The sequence below is a fragment of the Telopea speciosissima genome, chromosome 2, assembly GCF_018873765.1.
Source record: "Telopea speciosissima isolate NSW1024214 ecotype Mountain lineage chromosome 2, Tspe_v1, whole genome shotgun sequence".
NCBI classification, from domain to species: domain Eukaryota; kingdom Viridiplantae; phylum Streptophyta; class Magnoliopsida; order Proteales; family Proteaceae; genus Telopea; species Telopea speciosissima.
The window spans coordinates 5,726,994-5,744,352 of record NC_057917.1 but is presented as its reverse complement, the minus strand read 5'-3'; the positions used below and the strand labels follow the sequence as shown (position 1 = coordinate 5,744,352).

The 17,359-nt window shown below is 38.6% G+C and overlaps 1 protein-coding gene and 2 long non-coding RNA genes across 5 annotated transcripts in view; 2 read left to right on the top strand and 1 right to left on the bottom strand.

Moving 5' to 3' along the window:
• Positions 1 to 8,588: 8,588 nt before the first annotated feature.
• LOC122652462 (two-component response regulator-like APRR7) overlaps positions 8,589 to 17,359 on the bottom strand; it is a 13,095-nt gene continuing 4,324 nt past the window's right edge. For all 3 annotated transcript variants that reach the window (XM_043846205.1, XM_043846206.1, XM_043846207.1), the window contains exons 7-10: positions 11,164 to 11,344; positions 10,615 to 11,068; positions 9,719 to 10,517; positions 8,589 to 9,105 (exon numbers count right to left, since the gene is read on the bottom strand). In XM_043846205.1, the coding sequence (XP_043702140.1) occupies positions 8,998 to 9,105; positions 9,719 to 10,517; positions 10,615 to 11,068; positions 11,164 to 11,344 (1,542 nt within the window). In that variant the 3' untranslated portion in view covers positions 8,589 to 8,997. The remainder of the gene's footprint in view (positions 9,106 to 9,718; positions 10,518 to 10,614; positions 11,069 to 11,163; positions 11,345 to 17,359) is intronic.
• LOC122652466 lies at positions 9,070 to 9,393 on the top strand. Its single transcript, XR_006331600.1, has 2 exons — positions 9,070 to 9,187; positions 9,245 to 9,393. It is a non-coding gene; the product is annotated as an uncharacterized LOC122652466 (long non-coding RNA).
• Positions 16,035 to 17,359, top strand: part of LOC122652467 — an 18,275-nt gene continuing 16,950 nt past the window's right edge. Inside the window, exon 1 of the long non-coding RNA XR_006331601.1 lies at positions 16,035 to 16,295. This is a non-coding gene — a long non-coding RNA (uncharacterized LOC122652467). The remainder of the gene's footprint in view (positions 16,296 to 17,359) is intronic.

The window sequence follows — 17,359 nt, the reverse complement described above, 5'->3', positions numbered from 1 at the left end:
GGCACCCCACATGAGTAGAGGATCTAGGCTACCAAAATCGATCATTTAGATTGAAATAGGAAAAATGGATAAATTCAATATATTTTTTTATATTTATATATAAAAAATCAAGACCAGACCAATAATAAACCAAACCAAATAAAATAATGGACCAATAGCTATTGAACACTTTGTCGGTTCAGTTTTGATCTGACCAACTATATTTAAAAAACCGGAAAACAAACCGAACCGACCATTTCACACCCCTGATTCAGACCTACCAAAAACAAGAAGTCACTCACAACTAACGGTCTTCTTTAGTTCTATTACTCGTCCTCCTCATGCACAAGACGACAAGCTACTGTTGACCCATTCGATAAAGGTAATTAATTAACTAATGATCCCACAGCCACTACTACTGGTATATTCGATATATTAATTAATTAATTAATTAATGATAATGATTATCAAATCCTAATTTTGTGAGTGGATGACGTAGTCTTCATAGCCAAAAAAAAAGTTGATGACGTACTCTCAAGGTAATATGGTCACTGAAAATTAAAATTTTTTTTTTAAAATTTAATCATGATATGCATTGACTGGGTGAGTCACGAAGTCGAGTAAAAACATTTTGGAAAATCTAGTCAGTGTAGACTAGGCCAAGATAAAAAATGACGAGACTAGATTTTAAATCGTTTGAATAAAATATGATACTGCATTTTTACCCGAGTCATAAAACCTCGACGAGTTTAATCGTTTTTAAAAAAATCATAAAGTCGGTTCACTTAAAAATTGAGTTGAGTAAAATAGAAAATCCGTATTCTAAAACAGTAAAAAACCATAAAATCTTCTGCAATTCATTCATCTTGCGACTTGCAGTTCGGGCTTGAGAGCTTGACACATGGATGATGCTTTATCCAATGATGCGAGCTCGATTGACCCAATTTTTTTTTTTTCTTCTCGAGCTGGACACTGTTGGATGTCGCATCTTCCACGTGTCGAACTCTAGGGCCCGAACTACAAGACATCGCAAGATTAAGGCACTACAAAGGATTTTTTCCCCCTCAACTCCTCGACTCCCTTCTCTTGTTCAATAGTATAAACTCAAAATGCATGGATATGCGATTACTTGTTTTTTTTCTGGGTTATCCATATTTTTTTACTAATTTATACATATTTATTGCATTCAAAAAAAATAAAAAAATGTGACTTCGCTTTGACTAGGTTTGACAAGGCCGAATCACCATGTTTTTTTGAAAGACGAGTTGAATCAGAAAACACGATTTTCCAACTATTGATATGTAGTTAATCTAAAATTCTTATTATATTTAACGATTATATTATGGGAATGTTATGCCCCTAGTGAGATAAAAATCCCATCCATGTTGAAACTCCTGCACGCACTTTGGTTGGTCCATGCAATGGCGCAGAGGCCACACAACCAGACAACAATCTCTTATTTTTAAGATGTAATTTTTATTTTTCTTTTCAAATCAAAGAGACTTAGTGGAAAAGTAAAATGAAATTTAATAACTATATTTGAAATGTTTTGAAGTTAATTACATGATTAGATTATAATTACAAATTTTTTTCATTGTGTTATTAATTTGATGGGAGATAGTTTTCTGTCGGGAGTGTGGCCTACATTATCACTCTCATGTGTCTCTCTCCTCCTTAAAATAAGGGGGCATAGATGTCTTTTCACATAGAGATGAGAGAGATAGACTCATGGAGTCATGGGAGTGCTGGCGTAAGCCACAGGCACACAGCCGCCACACTCATGAACATAGTTCTTTTTCCCTAATTTGATTTACTTCCTTTGCTTTTATTTCCCTTGCACCCAAACAGAGCTTATGGGTTATAACGCAACCGACATATTTCTTTGAGTGCGACTTAGAGAAGATAATTAATTTAAAAATAATAACCTCACAAAACCTCCTACTATAAATCCATCATGATGCCAATCAACTGTCTAAAAACTAATCTTTAAATAAATTTCATTTCTCCAACTCCTCTTTTGATTTCAATGGAATTGAGATGCTCAAAGATCCTCTTGTATTAGAGTTGTAAGCCAGATTTGTCCATGATCTTAGCAAACCCTAATTGATTGGTACTTTTGAGGAGGTAGATCAGGAAAAATATCTCCTCCAGTTCCTTGCCCAGCCCAGTTCCCCAGTCCCTCGGGCAGGGGTAGGGTGATCAAGGCACCCCCTTGTTAGGGGGATTGGGAAACTGAGCCGGGCAAGGACTTGGAGGAGATAAAGATCCAAGTAGACCATAGTCCACTAAATCCTTTTATGATCTGTTGGATATGAAGAACCAATGGTGATATGACATATGGCGTTATACATCCTACCTGAGTCATTGGATCCTTCACCCATCCTATGAGTTTTCCTAATAATTTTTTTGGAAAAAGAAGACTGCTAGATTATGCGGCACTTGCTCCCATACATAGGAAGGGCAAAATGACCGCCCACTCACCGTGAAATGAAAAATCCCATCCTTATTGAATGGTCCTGTGTGTGCTCTCATTGACCCTATGTTGGTGCAAGGGCCGCCTACTTTGACAGAAATCCCCCTCCTTAATTTTTTTCTCCTTTAAATCATTTTAAGTAGGAACAAGTGGATATCAACCATCTTGCTCTTGTATGAGAGAGAGAGAAGAGGAAGCAATGTTTAAGTAATCGGTATCGATATTGGTTTTGGACTGTATATGATGATTTTACCTTTATTTTTTTAAAAAAAAATTTGTGATTTACTACTCTCTCCAGTGGAGAGAGAGAGAGAGAGAGAGAGAGGTTGGGGAGGCAGGAGGGGATAATTGAGAGATTAATCTAAGTAGTAATCCAGAAGATTAGATTAAACAAATAAAAGGGGAATTCATTGGGTGAAAGAAACATTGAAGAAAGGAAAGAAAGAAGAAACAGCGACACTTCTTTTAAAGTTAACGAGGAAGGAAGGAAGCACAACAGAGATTTTGTCTTGGGAATATTAATGGTTGTGGGGTGGGGGGAACCCATCAACCATGTGGTGGTTCACAGTTGAGACTTACAAGAGATGATTAGGTGAAAGTTGGAAAGTTTGTTGCGGGGGAGGAGGGGGTGTGTGAGCAAACTATTGGTGTGCACGTGAAGCTGTTGGAATCCGTACAAAGCAACCAATCATTCAATATTTTACCATAAATTTGAGCAATAGTGCAAGTTGTGTCTCGTGAGTGAGACAGTGAGATCAAGATTTATAATCAAAATTTATCAAATGTTTGTTCTTGATTAATGTTGGGTTATTATGGTTTAGGCCGATTCTGGTCTGACTCAAACCAATTTTAGAATCAAATTGGTCAATATTGAGTCAGATCTCAAGTCTAATCGATCTTGAGCGATCGATCCATGTTGGGTTTCTAGGGTTTAGGTTGATTCTGATTGATTCTGAAATCCGATTGGTTAAATCGATGGCGGGAGACTTTCAATCCAGTCAGTATGAAGCGGTCGATCCACGTTGGGTTTTCAAGATTCTGGTTGATTCCGATTCTGAAATCAGATTAGTCAAATCGAATTTCAAATTTAATAATGTAAAGAGATATTTTTGGTGCAAGGAAGAAATAAATATCTCATCCAAGAATAGTAGAGAGAGTGTACTATGAGGAAAGATCCAAAGTCCGAGGAAGTTCTAAACAACGCCGTGCCGTGGCAGCTGGACTGGTAGCTAAGTTTATTTCCAGAAACGTGGGCAATGCAGTCATGACTGCATGACTTTCCTTCCCCGGGAAAATATCCTGTGCAGTGCATCGATCTTGCGGTACATTGTAATTCGGACTTGAGAATTTGACACGATGCGACATCCAACGATACTGAACTCAAGAAGAAATTGGAGAAGACTTTGAGGTCGAACCTTTATAGCTGGATCAACTTGGAAATGTTTCTAAGATATGGGGGAAAAAAGTCCACAATGCCAAAATTGTAGATTTCTGTGAGTGGTCCATCCATGGAAGTGAAATCAAACAAGAGGAAGAATACCTACCTCATGTCTAAAAGTCGTATATTCAACTTTGGTGAAATCCGTTCTTTTAATTGTTCAATGGTTAAATCGAAAAAGTTATAATCACCGATAATCATCGATGATGTAGCAATGTTGGCTACATTAGCCAATATTCTCCCACTTGACCTACATTGTTATATGTCAAGTAATGTGTTGTGTCGTATTTGATGTATGATTATACTTTAAACAATAATTTACCTTAATATTAAAAATGAAAACTCTAACCCAGAATCATGACGATTCATGTTCAATATGTAGATCACTCCCTTCCATGTATTACAATGAACTAGCAGTCATATTCTGAACCTTAATGTGGTTAGTCCCAAACTTTAGAGAATCAAGTCCAATGGTAAATTCTGAATCAACCCCATAGTATAATCTTTATTACCCTTAGTGGGCATCTATCATTTTAAAACTTAATGTATACATATAACTAATAAATGACATAAAACATAAGAACCTCCTCCAAAAGGTCATTCCATAGGAATGTCATCTTGGCATTCATCTGATGGAGCTCGAGATTAAAATGAGCTACAAGGGCCATGATAGTTCTATTCGAAATATTCCTTTAGTTCGACCTTGTATCTCTCTATATTGTCATTGAGATTCCCTTTTGGTTCTATAAGTCATTTTATATTCCATAATGGAGGTGCCTTTTGGAAACTCAACAAGATCCCAAAATTCGTTCTCTATCATAGGGTCCATATCGTCCTTCATGACGTTAAACCACAAAACGGATTCCTGACAACTCATGGTTTGTGAGAATGATGTTTGATACGCCTTAATTCTATAATCAACCTCACTAACTTGGAGGTAAATACAATAATCAGAAGAAATTGCCAATCTTCAGAATTTTGAGAATCATATTTATCCTGTTTGTTCATTATCAATAATTTCAGCTTGAACATGGGTCTAGCAACAACTTGATTATCATGAGGTACCGGTTCATACAAAGATGACCATATACAATAAGCAAAGAAATAAATCCTTCATTTCCATGTGTGGAAGATGAAACATGAACTGGTTATTCATCTAATTAAATTTAATTATAGACTCCCACTGTTGTTGTCATCCTCTAGAAAATTGGCATTCTTATTTCGACAACGGTAGGAGAGTGTGAGGCATTGAAGAAAACCCTAATTTCGGCTAGACAACCCACACATGTGTATGTTTTAAGATAGACACCCATTCTCTCCAAAGGTCTGAAAAAAAATCTTTGGAACTGCTTTTAGTGGTATCCTATACAACATATACACTACAGTATTTAGGGTTTCAGCCAACAAAGTTAGTAGAAGACTAGAGTTATCATCGTATTAGTGATATGGATCGGCCAATACAATCGATACTTCGTATCGTATCAGTGTCCCGTATCAAATCGGTATCGATATTGGTGATACCAAGTCAATTGTGCTGAAGAAGAATTAAAATAAAAAAAATGAATGTTCAATAAAAATTTAAAAAGAAAACAAATGAAAATAAAGAAAATAAAAAAAAAAAAATTTGTTAAAATATTGAATAAACAAATTAGAGGGAGAAATTAAATAAAAACTCTCTTTAGGCTTTTCAAATGGTCTTCTCAATTCGATCCCAAACGAAATTCTTCACATGCAGTAGGCTGGGTTAAACTTCCCCAATTGCCTCTTCACTTTTTCCATATCAAGTAGCCCGTCGAGAAGCAGATAGCCCATCTTTGGGCTGTCACATGCCAGATTGAGAGCGTACGAGAACTCAAGATACGTTCTCGTACGAGACCCTAATCCGGGAGGGCTCTTGGGTAATGACGGGAAAAGAAGACACTATCAATGGCTCATAGGTAGTCTCCAAAACATATGTCCAAAAATCATATCTTCTGATCCCTATCAAATATGCTGGTGATCATTTAGACGGAAAATTATTTGCTCCATTTCTTGTTCGGTCCATTTCTCCAAGTCCTTTTAATAGGGAGGGATAGACCTCATCCGAGCAGTGTGCTTGAGCAGAGGGTAGGGTGGTCATTTCTGACCCTCTCTATTGAAGGAACTTGAAAAAATGGACCAAGCAAGGAAATGGAGCAGATAATGGTCCCTATTTAGACGTATTACTATCAAATAGTCAAATTTGTTGTTCATTTATGATATTAGGAGGAGACATAGCTCTCTAACATTACATTTGAAAAGAATGAAGCATATATATATATATATATATTCAAATCATATAATATTTAAAATTTTGCTTATCAGTATGATATAAACCAGAGAAAGGATTGAGGTGGATTTTGTAGTTTCTTTTCTGCTAAACAAACATATACTAGAACGATATTGAGAATGAAAGAAAGTGAGCCTACATTTGGTTTTACCATAGTAACATAATAGCAAGAAAGGAAAAAAAAAAAACTTTCCCTTTTTATGCTCTCTTATGTAAAAAACAAAGAAGTAATCAGTCAATCAATCATTCAATCCTTGATTGCTCACTTTCTTGTATAACTTTAGCAGGTTTCAACCCTAAAAGCATAACACCACACAAGAAAATAAAGATTTGAAATGTTAGTGGAGATTTGGAAGTGAGCTGTATGGTTGAAATGAGCTGTGAAATTGGCACATAAAGCATCCAATAGTGGGAACAACCAAATTAGCTATCCATGTCCCAGGGATAGAAGTTTTTTAAACTAATAGTGGATAAAATGTCTATTTGCAGTAAACAAAATATATGAATGGAATGTATCACAATATTTTTCGGCTCCAAGAGCTACCTTGAATGCTTTGCAACTTGTCTATAAAATCCGACACAGGATTGATCTCGATTGATTCTGATTTGAATTGGATTAAATCGGTCCAAATCGATTAATTCAAAATCAATCAAAATTAGTTTGTCTTTCAATTAGAGGGTTTGTCTAAACTATTGAATGGATTATGATTAACAAAAAGTATAGCTTCGAATAGAGTTGAATGAAGAAATAGAATCCATATTGCCGAGATAAGGATTAGCTGAATTGAATTTCCACCATCAAATGATAGATGAGAATCGCTAGATTTGTACAACCACTAGAAGAGGCACTTCGGTGTCAAAGGCCATTATGTACATCGTCCAGAGTCCATAAATCAAGATTGGGCTACTCTCCTGTGAACCCAACGCCCAGGGAATGTCTGGTGAGGCATTCAATGATGTTAGGCACTAGGCATGCTGGGATGTGTGCCTGCATGGGGGATGGGTGCCAGGTCCCATGCAGGCACACATCCCCTTCCACCTAGCAGCTAGGGTCGTTGGATGCCTCACCGGACACTTCCTGGGCAATGGACTCGCAAGAGAGGAGCCAAATTGCATAAATCATCTGTTTTTCATTGTGAATTGGCAAAGTCACTCTGGAAATCATCTTCGATTAGGATGAACATTGACCATTATGATTCCATGTCATTCACAAAATGGATGGGAATTATAATCAGTGAGGGGCATCGACAGATCAACCCAAAAAACAAAAAAAAATAAAATAAAGGACCCAGTCCTCAGTGTGATCCTATCACTGATTATGGCAGTTTCTGCAGTCTTTTGTAATACCCTTTGGCAGGTTATAAATAAACTAGTGTTCTCAAAACCAGAAACTAAATCTTGAGTTCAGCCATGAGAAGTTGAGAGCAGATTCAAACCATATTGCTATGAGCTAGTGTTCTACAAAGGTGGTTATGTTGAATTCAAAGATGAGTTTTTTTTTTTTTTTTTTCCTTCGGACGGGAGGTCCGGAGACTTCCTGGGAGCTCGCACTCTACTGCAAAAGGCTCCAACCAACTGTGCTGACAGTTGTCCTGGGTGTGACCTCTATAGTTGGTGTTAAACTTGATGTGGTGTAATTGATTTTGACAGATCTATTTCGAGTATGGTTATTCAAGACAACAAAGATATTTGAATTGGAGCAAGAACAATTTGTTTTTCTTCAAATACAAGTGAAGAACCAGAGATGGCTGCTTTGAAACTTGCCTGTCAGACTCTTCTCAACTTATTTCTTTGTTGGGATCTATGAAAGGTGAACTCAAACAACTGCTAAGCTTCGGTGTGGGATCTCTGAGGAGCCTCTAGGCATATTTGTCTTGATATTGCCGAGTGCAGGAGCTCTCTGTGGTCTTTTGGAAATGGTAGGTTGCCAATGCAATATGACCCATTTTTAAAGGAAAATCTTCTCGTCACCACACATAGTAACAAATGCATTGTTACTATGACTCTCATTTCTGCCACGTAGAAAAGTGATATGGCATATCCAACAATTAATTTATAGGGAGTGGTGTGGATTAACCACATGTCAAATTTAAACAAATCAAATCATTTCCCTTTCCATCATTCCATGTAATGGCAAAAAAGAAAAATTCTATTTCAGCGGGCTGGTTTATTATAAGTTTTCAAACTTTCACTACTGGACAGACAATCCAAAGGAATGAAGGATTACCTTATCTTCCCCATCCTCACATTGAAAGCTGGTGTACAATAGCCAATCGGTTTCTCTTTTTCCTCCCCTAGTGGCTAGAACTGCCCATGCTGATCTTTGGTTTAGTTTCTGTTATGCAAGTATCAAAACAAATTGTTTTGAAGGAAAACTGCCAAAGCAGGAATACATGAAAATATATTTCATCACAAAATAAATGAAAACATAGTAATAAAAAGCTTAGAGCCCACTTTTATCTGATACCAGAATAAGGGAAAGCAAGCATTTAAGGATGGTCTGAACACTACCTGCAGCAACAGCAGGAATGATAATTTATGCTATTCTAACAGGATAACGGCTACCCAAATACCTTCTGTGCAGTGGCAGTCATCAAAGTCTACAGCCATAAAATACAGTCCGAGGTGTCTTAGAGTTAATCAAGTGAATGGTTAGGTCTTCAAGCACTTGGTGTACTATCAAATCTTCCTTGGCTAAAAAGTCCTACCACAACTCTTAAGTACTCTCCCCCTACATCCGTAGCTAGTGCTAATTACACATACATAATTCCACAAGCACTACCAGGCACAAGGGTAGGCTTAGCAATCTGTGTCACAGATGGTCTGTTCAGACACTGCCTGTCGTACGAATTGTCCACGAACGCGAGGTCGCTGCTCAGCCAGTCTCTTCCTGTTCTGGTAGCGGACCTGGAAAAAAAAAACAAGAAAAGGACAGTTCCATCTAATTCTTTCACAATGAATTAGAATAGAAGACTTAATTATCAATTGGGTGACCCCAACGATCTGGGTCCCCTGAATTAGCACCTGGGTGGTGGAAACACATTAGGAACAACTGTGTGTGGCATTAATCCAGTTAGCCATGAACCTCTAGGAGTCAACTTATTGAATACAGTTGAGGGAAATTTGTCAGGGGAAAATTCCAAGGACATGAACACTGTCCCTCAGAAGCAGCTTGGAGCCACTGATTAGTGGGAACCGGATTTTATGGGTGCACGGCCCACAGTATCCCAGCCACCAGTGTGCTTGTGCGTGACACAAGCTCATCTTGCTAGCCTTCCCCTTATTTATACCCACTGTTCTTCTGTGCAAGCAAATATTTCCTTAGAAAGAGTTGACGCTACAGTCTGGCTAGTTTTTGGGTATTGCTTTCCCAGCATGGAAGGCTTATTGTTTCTAACTCAGATGAGTCTTCATGCTGCGAATGTTGAGCAGCAGACATTTCTGCAACTGTAAAGCCATGGTGAGTTTTTATCAGCTATTTTCCCCTGGGAAGAAACATAAAGCCACAAAAACAACTTACCTTCTTTTCAAAGCATCTCTCTTTCCTCTTCTGACGGAACTTGGTCAAGACAGCCACTCTTTGTGCAAACCGGTTTTGATCCACTCCAATCCTACTCCCACTCCCACTACCGCCACCAGATCCACTTTTTTCAGCTATCATGTTGTCGCTTTCCATTTTTATTCCTCCAGTGTTCATGGCAGTGCTACTGCCATTCTGCCCATTGCTCCCATGGTTACTGCCTGAGGCGCTACCATTCAGGCTGCAGTTACCAGTGTTCCCTTCTATAGGCCCATCAGACACATTGGATGACCCACACTGTGGGCCAGCTGCTGCCATATTCTTAAATGAACTATCGTCATGATCTGGTGGTTGCTGTGGCTCCAGATTGTGGAGATGATGGTGATAATGGTGGTAATGATAATGGTGATGCTGAATTTGAATCTGTTGATTTGAGCCTTTTGGTTCTGTCTGTACTACAGTAGCTGCTCCATCATTGGCCTTCTTGGGTATGGCTTTCTGTGGAGGGCATAAATGACCATTCTGCACAGGTTGGAGGGCAGAGGAATGCAGAGATTTGGCTGTAGATGTGGAAACAAACTTATCATTGAAAATTGCTGGCTTGGTGAAAGCATTTTTAGTTGTGGAGCCCATGTCATTGTTGTTACTATATCCATTGGATTGATGATTTGGAAGGGTTCCATTTGAATGAAAATTCTGCATTGATTCTGTCTTTGGTGTTTCTGAACTATTACCAAGAGGAGAACAGCTTCCTAAGTTCCCATTGGGAGCCTGATTTGCAGTAGAAGCATTGTTGTACCTTCACAGAAATAGAGAATATATGAAAGCCAGCCTGTTCTAAATCTAGCTTACAATATGGAAATTGGCATTATTAGGTCTACAAGTTCTATTCATACCTTGAGAAGGCTGAAAGGTCTGAATGTCTCAAAATATTACGTTCATCATCAGTGGCAGTCCCAACATAACCAACTCCTTTCACCCTCTTTAAGCTCAGTTCAAGGGATGGTAGTTCTACGCTGTCGGATACAGTCTTATCTCTGATATCTGGGATCATGGAAAGGCGATTGGGAACTTCCGAAACTCCTGTTTCCACCTGATGATTGGTACTGATGGCAAATATAGCCATTAATTCAGCATCTTGGGACCTCATTTTGCCAATTGGCTTCTCACTGGTTAGTGCTAGTAGTCCCTTATGTATTTTCTCACTGTCCTTCTTGCGTTCCAGTACAGGCGATATATCTTGCTTTGTGCCGGCAAAATTAGTAGAGATTTTCTCGCTTGGATATTCGAGTTGTAAATCTGAATTTCTAGGTACTCCAATCTCCAAATCTTTACCCATTGCAACACAATCTGAAGAATGAACATAATGGATTGCAGCATGGATTAGTGTGACAAATAGCTACTGCAACATCTGCATACAAATTCATTTTTTTTTATAGCTATACCAAGTTGTCCATCTTCTTCTTTGCAGTCCCTTTTTGCAGTCACAGGCCACTCATTGCCAAATGCTTCGATCTTTGGATGAATAATCTGGGCACAAGTGCTACCAGTAGGATCAGCTATTTGGTTCCACAGTGACATAGGTTGTGGGCTGTCAACTTCTACTGCTCGTTTTGTCCAGGAGCTCTGCAAAACAAGATGAGAACTGTGCTCAGACTCTGTCAGCATTCAAGAATCATGGTCCTTTTAGTGGACTCGAAGAAGTATTCAAGGTTATAAGAATTTGGTATGGTCAATAATAATGTCTTATGTGGTATTAAAATTAAGTGTTAAAATAAGAAAATGAAGGCTACTTCGTCCAGTCAGGTTTTGAATTTCAAAAGACAAGTTCTGCTTGTAGCTGTTAATGTCATATTCTCCAAAAATGAGTTTCTGTTATCTCTGAACAAATAATGTGTAGGATATGCCAAACCAGCATAACAATGTAAACCACACTAGTATTGGTGAAGGAATTGTAAGAATACTATACTGGTTCTTGCTTAGTTTGTTTCTATAAATGTTTTTAGAGTCATGTCAGGGTATTTGATGAAAGCTACTAAACCTTCGTTTATGGTACCATGTGTGCTACGTAACCATTCGGTGGAAGAGATACAAGAATAAAAGAGTTACAAGGATCTCATAATTTTATCTTTAGAGTTTCTTCATGTTAGAGAGTGCTATGGCAAGAATTCTCAACTTGTCAACCACCAGTCATTTGAGATAAATCAACAAAACCCTTGCCATGAGAACTTCGATGGAACATATGTAAGAGTGACAATGTACTCCAGCTAGATATTACCATACTTTACAAGAAAAAATGAAACAACTGATAGCAAGTAAACAAAGGTATATGTGGAAAGAAATGGATCCATAAAGATACCAATAACCAGCCCAAATAAGACCAAAGCTAGATTGTATGCAATTTAGTCTGGAATCTCAAGTTCTGGACTAAAAGTTCAGTAAAATATCATGATCGATAAGTATCTTGCATAGGCAGATATGCGATACGATACTGTTGAATTCTGTGAATACTGGCTTGAGTTAGAGTGACTACATCCATCTTTATTTATAATGTAAAGAAGAACATTCTGGAATTGGTACAAGAACAAAATTACCCCTAGGACAATTCTACCCTTGAACCCATATTACAACACTCCCCCTCAAGTTGGAGCATATATGTCGAACATGCCCAACTTGCTAATCATAGGATAAAATAGCTTACTATTAATTCCTTTGGTGAGGATATCAGCCAGCTGTTCACCGGATTGAATAAATGGAATACAAATAATTCCTTGCTCCAATTTCTCCTTGATAAAATGCCGGTCAATCTCAACATGTTTGGTACGATCATGTTGGACCGGGTTGTGAGCAATGCTGATTGTAGACTTGCTGTCCCAGTAGAGTCGCATTGGAAGATTAGCATTCATACCCAAATCTTGAAGAAGTCCCTTGAGCCAGAGAAGTTCACAAATACCTTGTGCCATAGCTCTAAATTCGGCTTCAGCACCAGATCGAGCTACAACTACTTGTTTCTTGCTTCTCCAAATAGTTAAGTTTCCTACAACAAATGTGCAATATTTGGATGTTGACTTCCTATCATCAGGACTTCCAGCCCAATCTGCATCAGTGTATGCTTCTATTCGAAGATGACTATGTGGAGAATACAAGACTCCTTTTCCAGGAGAAGACTTCAGATATTGAAGTATTCTATATGCTGCCTCCAAGTGAGAGGAGTGAGGATCATGCATGTATTGACTCACGACACTCACAACGAATGTAATATCTGGTCAAGTATGTGAGAGGTATATCAATCGGCCAACTAACCTCTGATAGCTACCCTTATCCACCGGGTCACCTTCCTTACTCTTCAAGTGTGTGTTGGGCTCAAGGGGGGTATCTGCCGGTTTACAACCAAACATCTTTGTTTCTCTCCATAAATCCAAGATATATTTTCCTTGGGAGAGAGATATGCCCTTGGCTGCATAGGCAACGTCAATCCCTAAGAAATACCTTAACTTCCCCAAATCTTTAACTTCAAATTCGGTGCTCAGATAAGTCTTAAACTTTTGAATTTCCTATGCATCACTACCTGTGATTACTATATCATCAACATAGACAATCAAAATTGTCACTTCTTGTGCCACCCTTTTAACAAACAAAGTGTGATCAACATTGCTCTGTCTATACCCATATGCAATCATGGCCTTATGGAAACGACCAAACCAAGCCCTTGGTGACTGTTTTAGGCCGTATAGGGCCTTCTTCAACTTGCATACCTTTCCTTGAGTCTCTGAAGAAGCAAAACCAAGAGGCATCTCCATGTAAACATCCTCTTCCAAGTCTCCATGCAGGAAGGCATTCTTCACATCAAGTTGTTGGATACCCCAACCTTGATTCACAGCACAAGAAATGATGATTCGCACAGTATTCATCTTTGCTACAGGAGCAAAGGTCTCTTGATAGTCAATTTCTTGGGTTTGAGTGAACCCCTTGGCAACTAACCTTGCTTTATATCTTTCCACTGAGCCGTCTGACTTGTGCTTCATAACAAAGACCCATTTACAGCCAACGGGTTTCTTTCCAGGTGGAGGATTCACCAAATCCCAGGTCTGATTCTTCTTGTTGGAATATGTAATCTAGAATACTGTGGGGGTATTCTGGTTCTTTTAGGCTTGCTTAGTTGTTAAGTTATTAGGATTAGATTGCTGCTCTTATAGAGTCAGCTAGTTAGGGGTACTTCTGTCTATTTTAGTGCCTTTGTAACTTTCCCCTCGAGGGGCTTATTTATCAATGAATTAAGCCATTCCATTCTCTAATTCTCTCTTTCTAACCCACGGTTCTGCCAACATGGTATCAGAGTAGGTCTGATCTAGGGTAGAAAGAAAAAAAAAACCCTTTTTTCTTCAATCGACTTCTCCCTCCTTTCTCTCTTTCTCGGCTTCTTCTTTTGTTTTTTTTTTCTTCTCATCCTTGTAAAGGGGCAACACTAATGAAGTAATCAAAGCATCCAATGATTTAGTTGCTGCTCCCCTCTCAATCTACCTTTTTCATCACAATTGTTTATAATCGATATTAGAGCTTTCCAGAAATTTTTGAAGATCAGATTTTTCTCACTCATGAAGGTTGATCCTCCATTGTTGGAGCTTCCTATGCAACCATTCCCAGCACCTATCTACCTTCTTCCATCTACTCCCCTCTCCTTTTTATTCTCCATCCTTGATTGACCCCAATCGATCTTCTTTACTCCATTGATTTTTTGGGTTCCTCCTTTCAGTTGCAGTTGATTTTTTAGGGGTGATTTTCTACTACTACAAGCCCCACTTGACTTAAGTTTGGACCCTTTCTGATGGCTGGATTAGTTTTTACAGCAAAGCTTCCTTAACCTTCTAATTTGGTTACCAGCTAAAAACCCTGACAAAACCCTGACTCCAATTGAATTTAGAGTTACAGGTTTTAGCTTTTGCTGATTTTTGGAGGGCTGATTACTTCCATTACTAGGACCACTCGACCTCAATCTTACACCTATCCAAGTTTTCTAGAAGACCCGTACCCCAATCGATCTCTATTTTTCAGGGTTTTCCAAAACCCTGACATTAATCGATTTTTTGGGTTAGGTTACTTGCTGCTTTTGGAGTTTTTTAGAGGTGTTCCTACTATCAAGATAGGCAATTTACTTCAATTATTCATGGCTTGAAGAAGTTCTTTTACACAAGATAGCTGCTGCCCTATTTTTTCTGCACTTTTTGGTGTTTCTCCCACTTGAAGATCAAATCTCAAACCCTACAAGAGATTGGGTGTTCATATTGGAGATCACACAAGAAGCTGTGGACAGCATCTATGCCAAGACATCATCACTTTGACAAGTCATCCTCAATTTTTTGAAGCCCCCTTCCCTACAATTGATCTCAACTTTTAGGGTTTTTACAAAACCCTGACTCTAATCGATCTTAGGGGAAGGGATGTCCTATCTTGCTGAAAATTTGACAATGGGTGTTGGGAACAGCTCCTAGCACCCTTATGATGAGCAATAGTAACATCAAGATTAGAAGATGGAATACTTAGCTCGGGGTCAGCATCTATAGATGAAGCCGATGAAGTAGGTGCTGGAGAAATGGGGGGTGCATGATTAACTCGAGGACGATGATGGTGGAGGTGGCGGCGCTGGTGGAGGAGGCGGCGTTGGTGGAGGAGATGATGCAGTAACCAATGGAACCTGGGAGCAGAATGTTGAACAATAAATATAGGACGGTCAAAATCCAACTCAAACAAAACAAATGACTCATCCTGATAAGACGTGGACTCAAAGAAAGAGACATCGGCCGTGACAAAATATTTTTGCAACGCAAGAGAGTAACAACGATAGCCTTTTTGGGTACGCAAATATCCTAGGAAAATACACTTGATAGCTTTGGGATCCAATTTCGATAAACCCGGACGATGATCACGAATAAAACAAACACACCAAAAGATGCGTGGTGGTAGAACAAACAGGGATTCAAACAAAAACAACAAAGAATGAGGAATACCACCATTTAATACAGAAGATGGCATGCGATTAATAAGATAGCATGCAGTCAAAACAACATCAGCCCAAAAAATATTAGGCACCTTCATTTAAAAAAGAAAGGACTGTTCAACAACACCATTTTGTTGTGATGTGTCTGAACAAGAAGACTGGTGAATCATGCCACGTCAACCATAAAAGAAAAAAAAAAGAGTAGAAAAATATTCTTTGGCAATATCACTGCGTAAAATGAAAATAGGTATATTAAATTGAGTTTGAATTTCAGTAACAAATGCACAAAAAATAGAAAATAACTCAGAACGATGCTTCATTTAGTAAAGCCAAGTGACTCTAGAATAGTTATCAACAAAAGTAACAAAATATTTGCACCCAATTTATACACAACAGGACAAGGACCCACACATCCAAATGATCTAGTGCAAAAGGTTGCGCAGACCGTTTATTGACTTGAGGGGAATAACTCACACGGTGGTGCTTCCCAAACTGATACGACTCACATTCTAAACTAGAAAGAGAACTAAAACGAGAATCAAGCTTCTTTAAACTCTGTAAAGACGGGTGACCCAAATGGCAGTGAACTTGATGCGAAGACAAAAGCACTTGAGCACGCAACGGAAGAAGAGTCCTCAAGTAGATACAACCCCCCTTTATCATGCTCCTTACCAATCATCTTCTTCATCGTAAGATCTTGAAAATGCATGAATCAAAATAAAAAAATTACCAAACAATTATATGCATCAGTAAGTTTACTGATAGACAAGATATTAAAAGGAAAATCAGGTAAATGAAGAATAGAAGATAATGACAAAGAAAAGTTGGAATGAACAATTCTAGTGCCGGTAACCTTTCCCAAATAACCATTGGGTAATCTAATATTGGAAGTGGAAGTCTAAAAAGAAGAAAAATTACTTGAAACTTCGGATATATGATCGGATGCACCTAGATCAATGATCCAAGGACAAGAAGAAGAGGAGAGACACAGAGTGACATTACTTGTTTGGACAAAAGTAGCAGTGGAGGGTTGGGAAGGCTAAGAGAATCGAAACTGAGTAAACCTTGCATAATCCTCATCAGACATCTTCACCATCTTACCCTTAGAGTGTGAAAATGATGTAGCAGCAGGTTTAGTACTAGCAGTGGAATTGGCAAACTGTTGTTGAGATGGTTTGCCACGAAGGTTCCAACAAAATCATTGGATATGACCTGGTCGACCACAATGGTGACATGTCTTCACAGAACTTGAACTGTCTAAAGTAACCTGTGTACCAGAATTGGGAATTTTACCAGAACCACTCTTAGTCCCATGACCACGAGCACTACCATTACTAGTCCCACTACCATTCCTACGTTTAGGAGTATAAGTCGCACGGGCTGAACTATCAACAGGTGTAGGATCATGAGAGTTCTCACGAGCTACCCGGAGAACCCGTGAGAAAGTATCTGCAAGAAAGGCCACCTTATCACCACCGAGAATATTAGAACGAATAGAGTCATATTCCTTGCCAAGACCACCCAAAAAATCCATAACCGCGAGCTGCTCTCGTTGGTTTTGCATCTGAGGCACATCAGAACTAATAGGAAGTAGAGAATTCAACTCTTTGTACATCCTCTTAAAATCAACAAAATATTGGGTCATA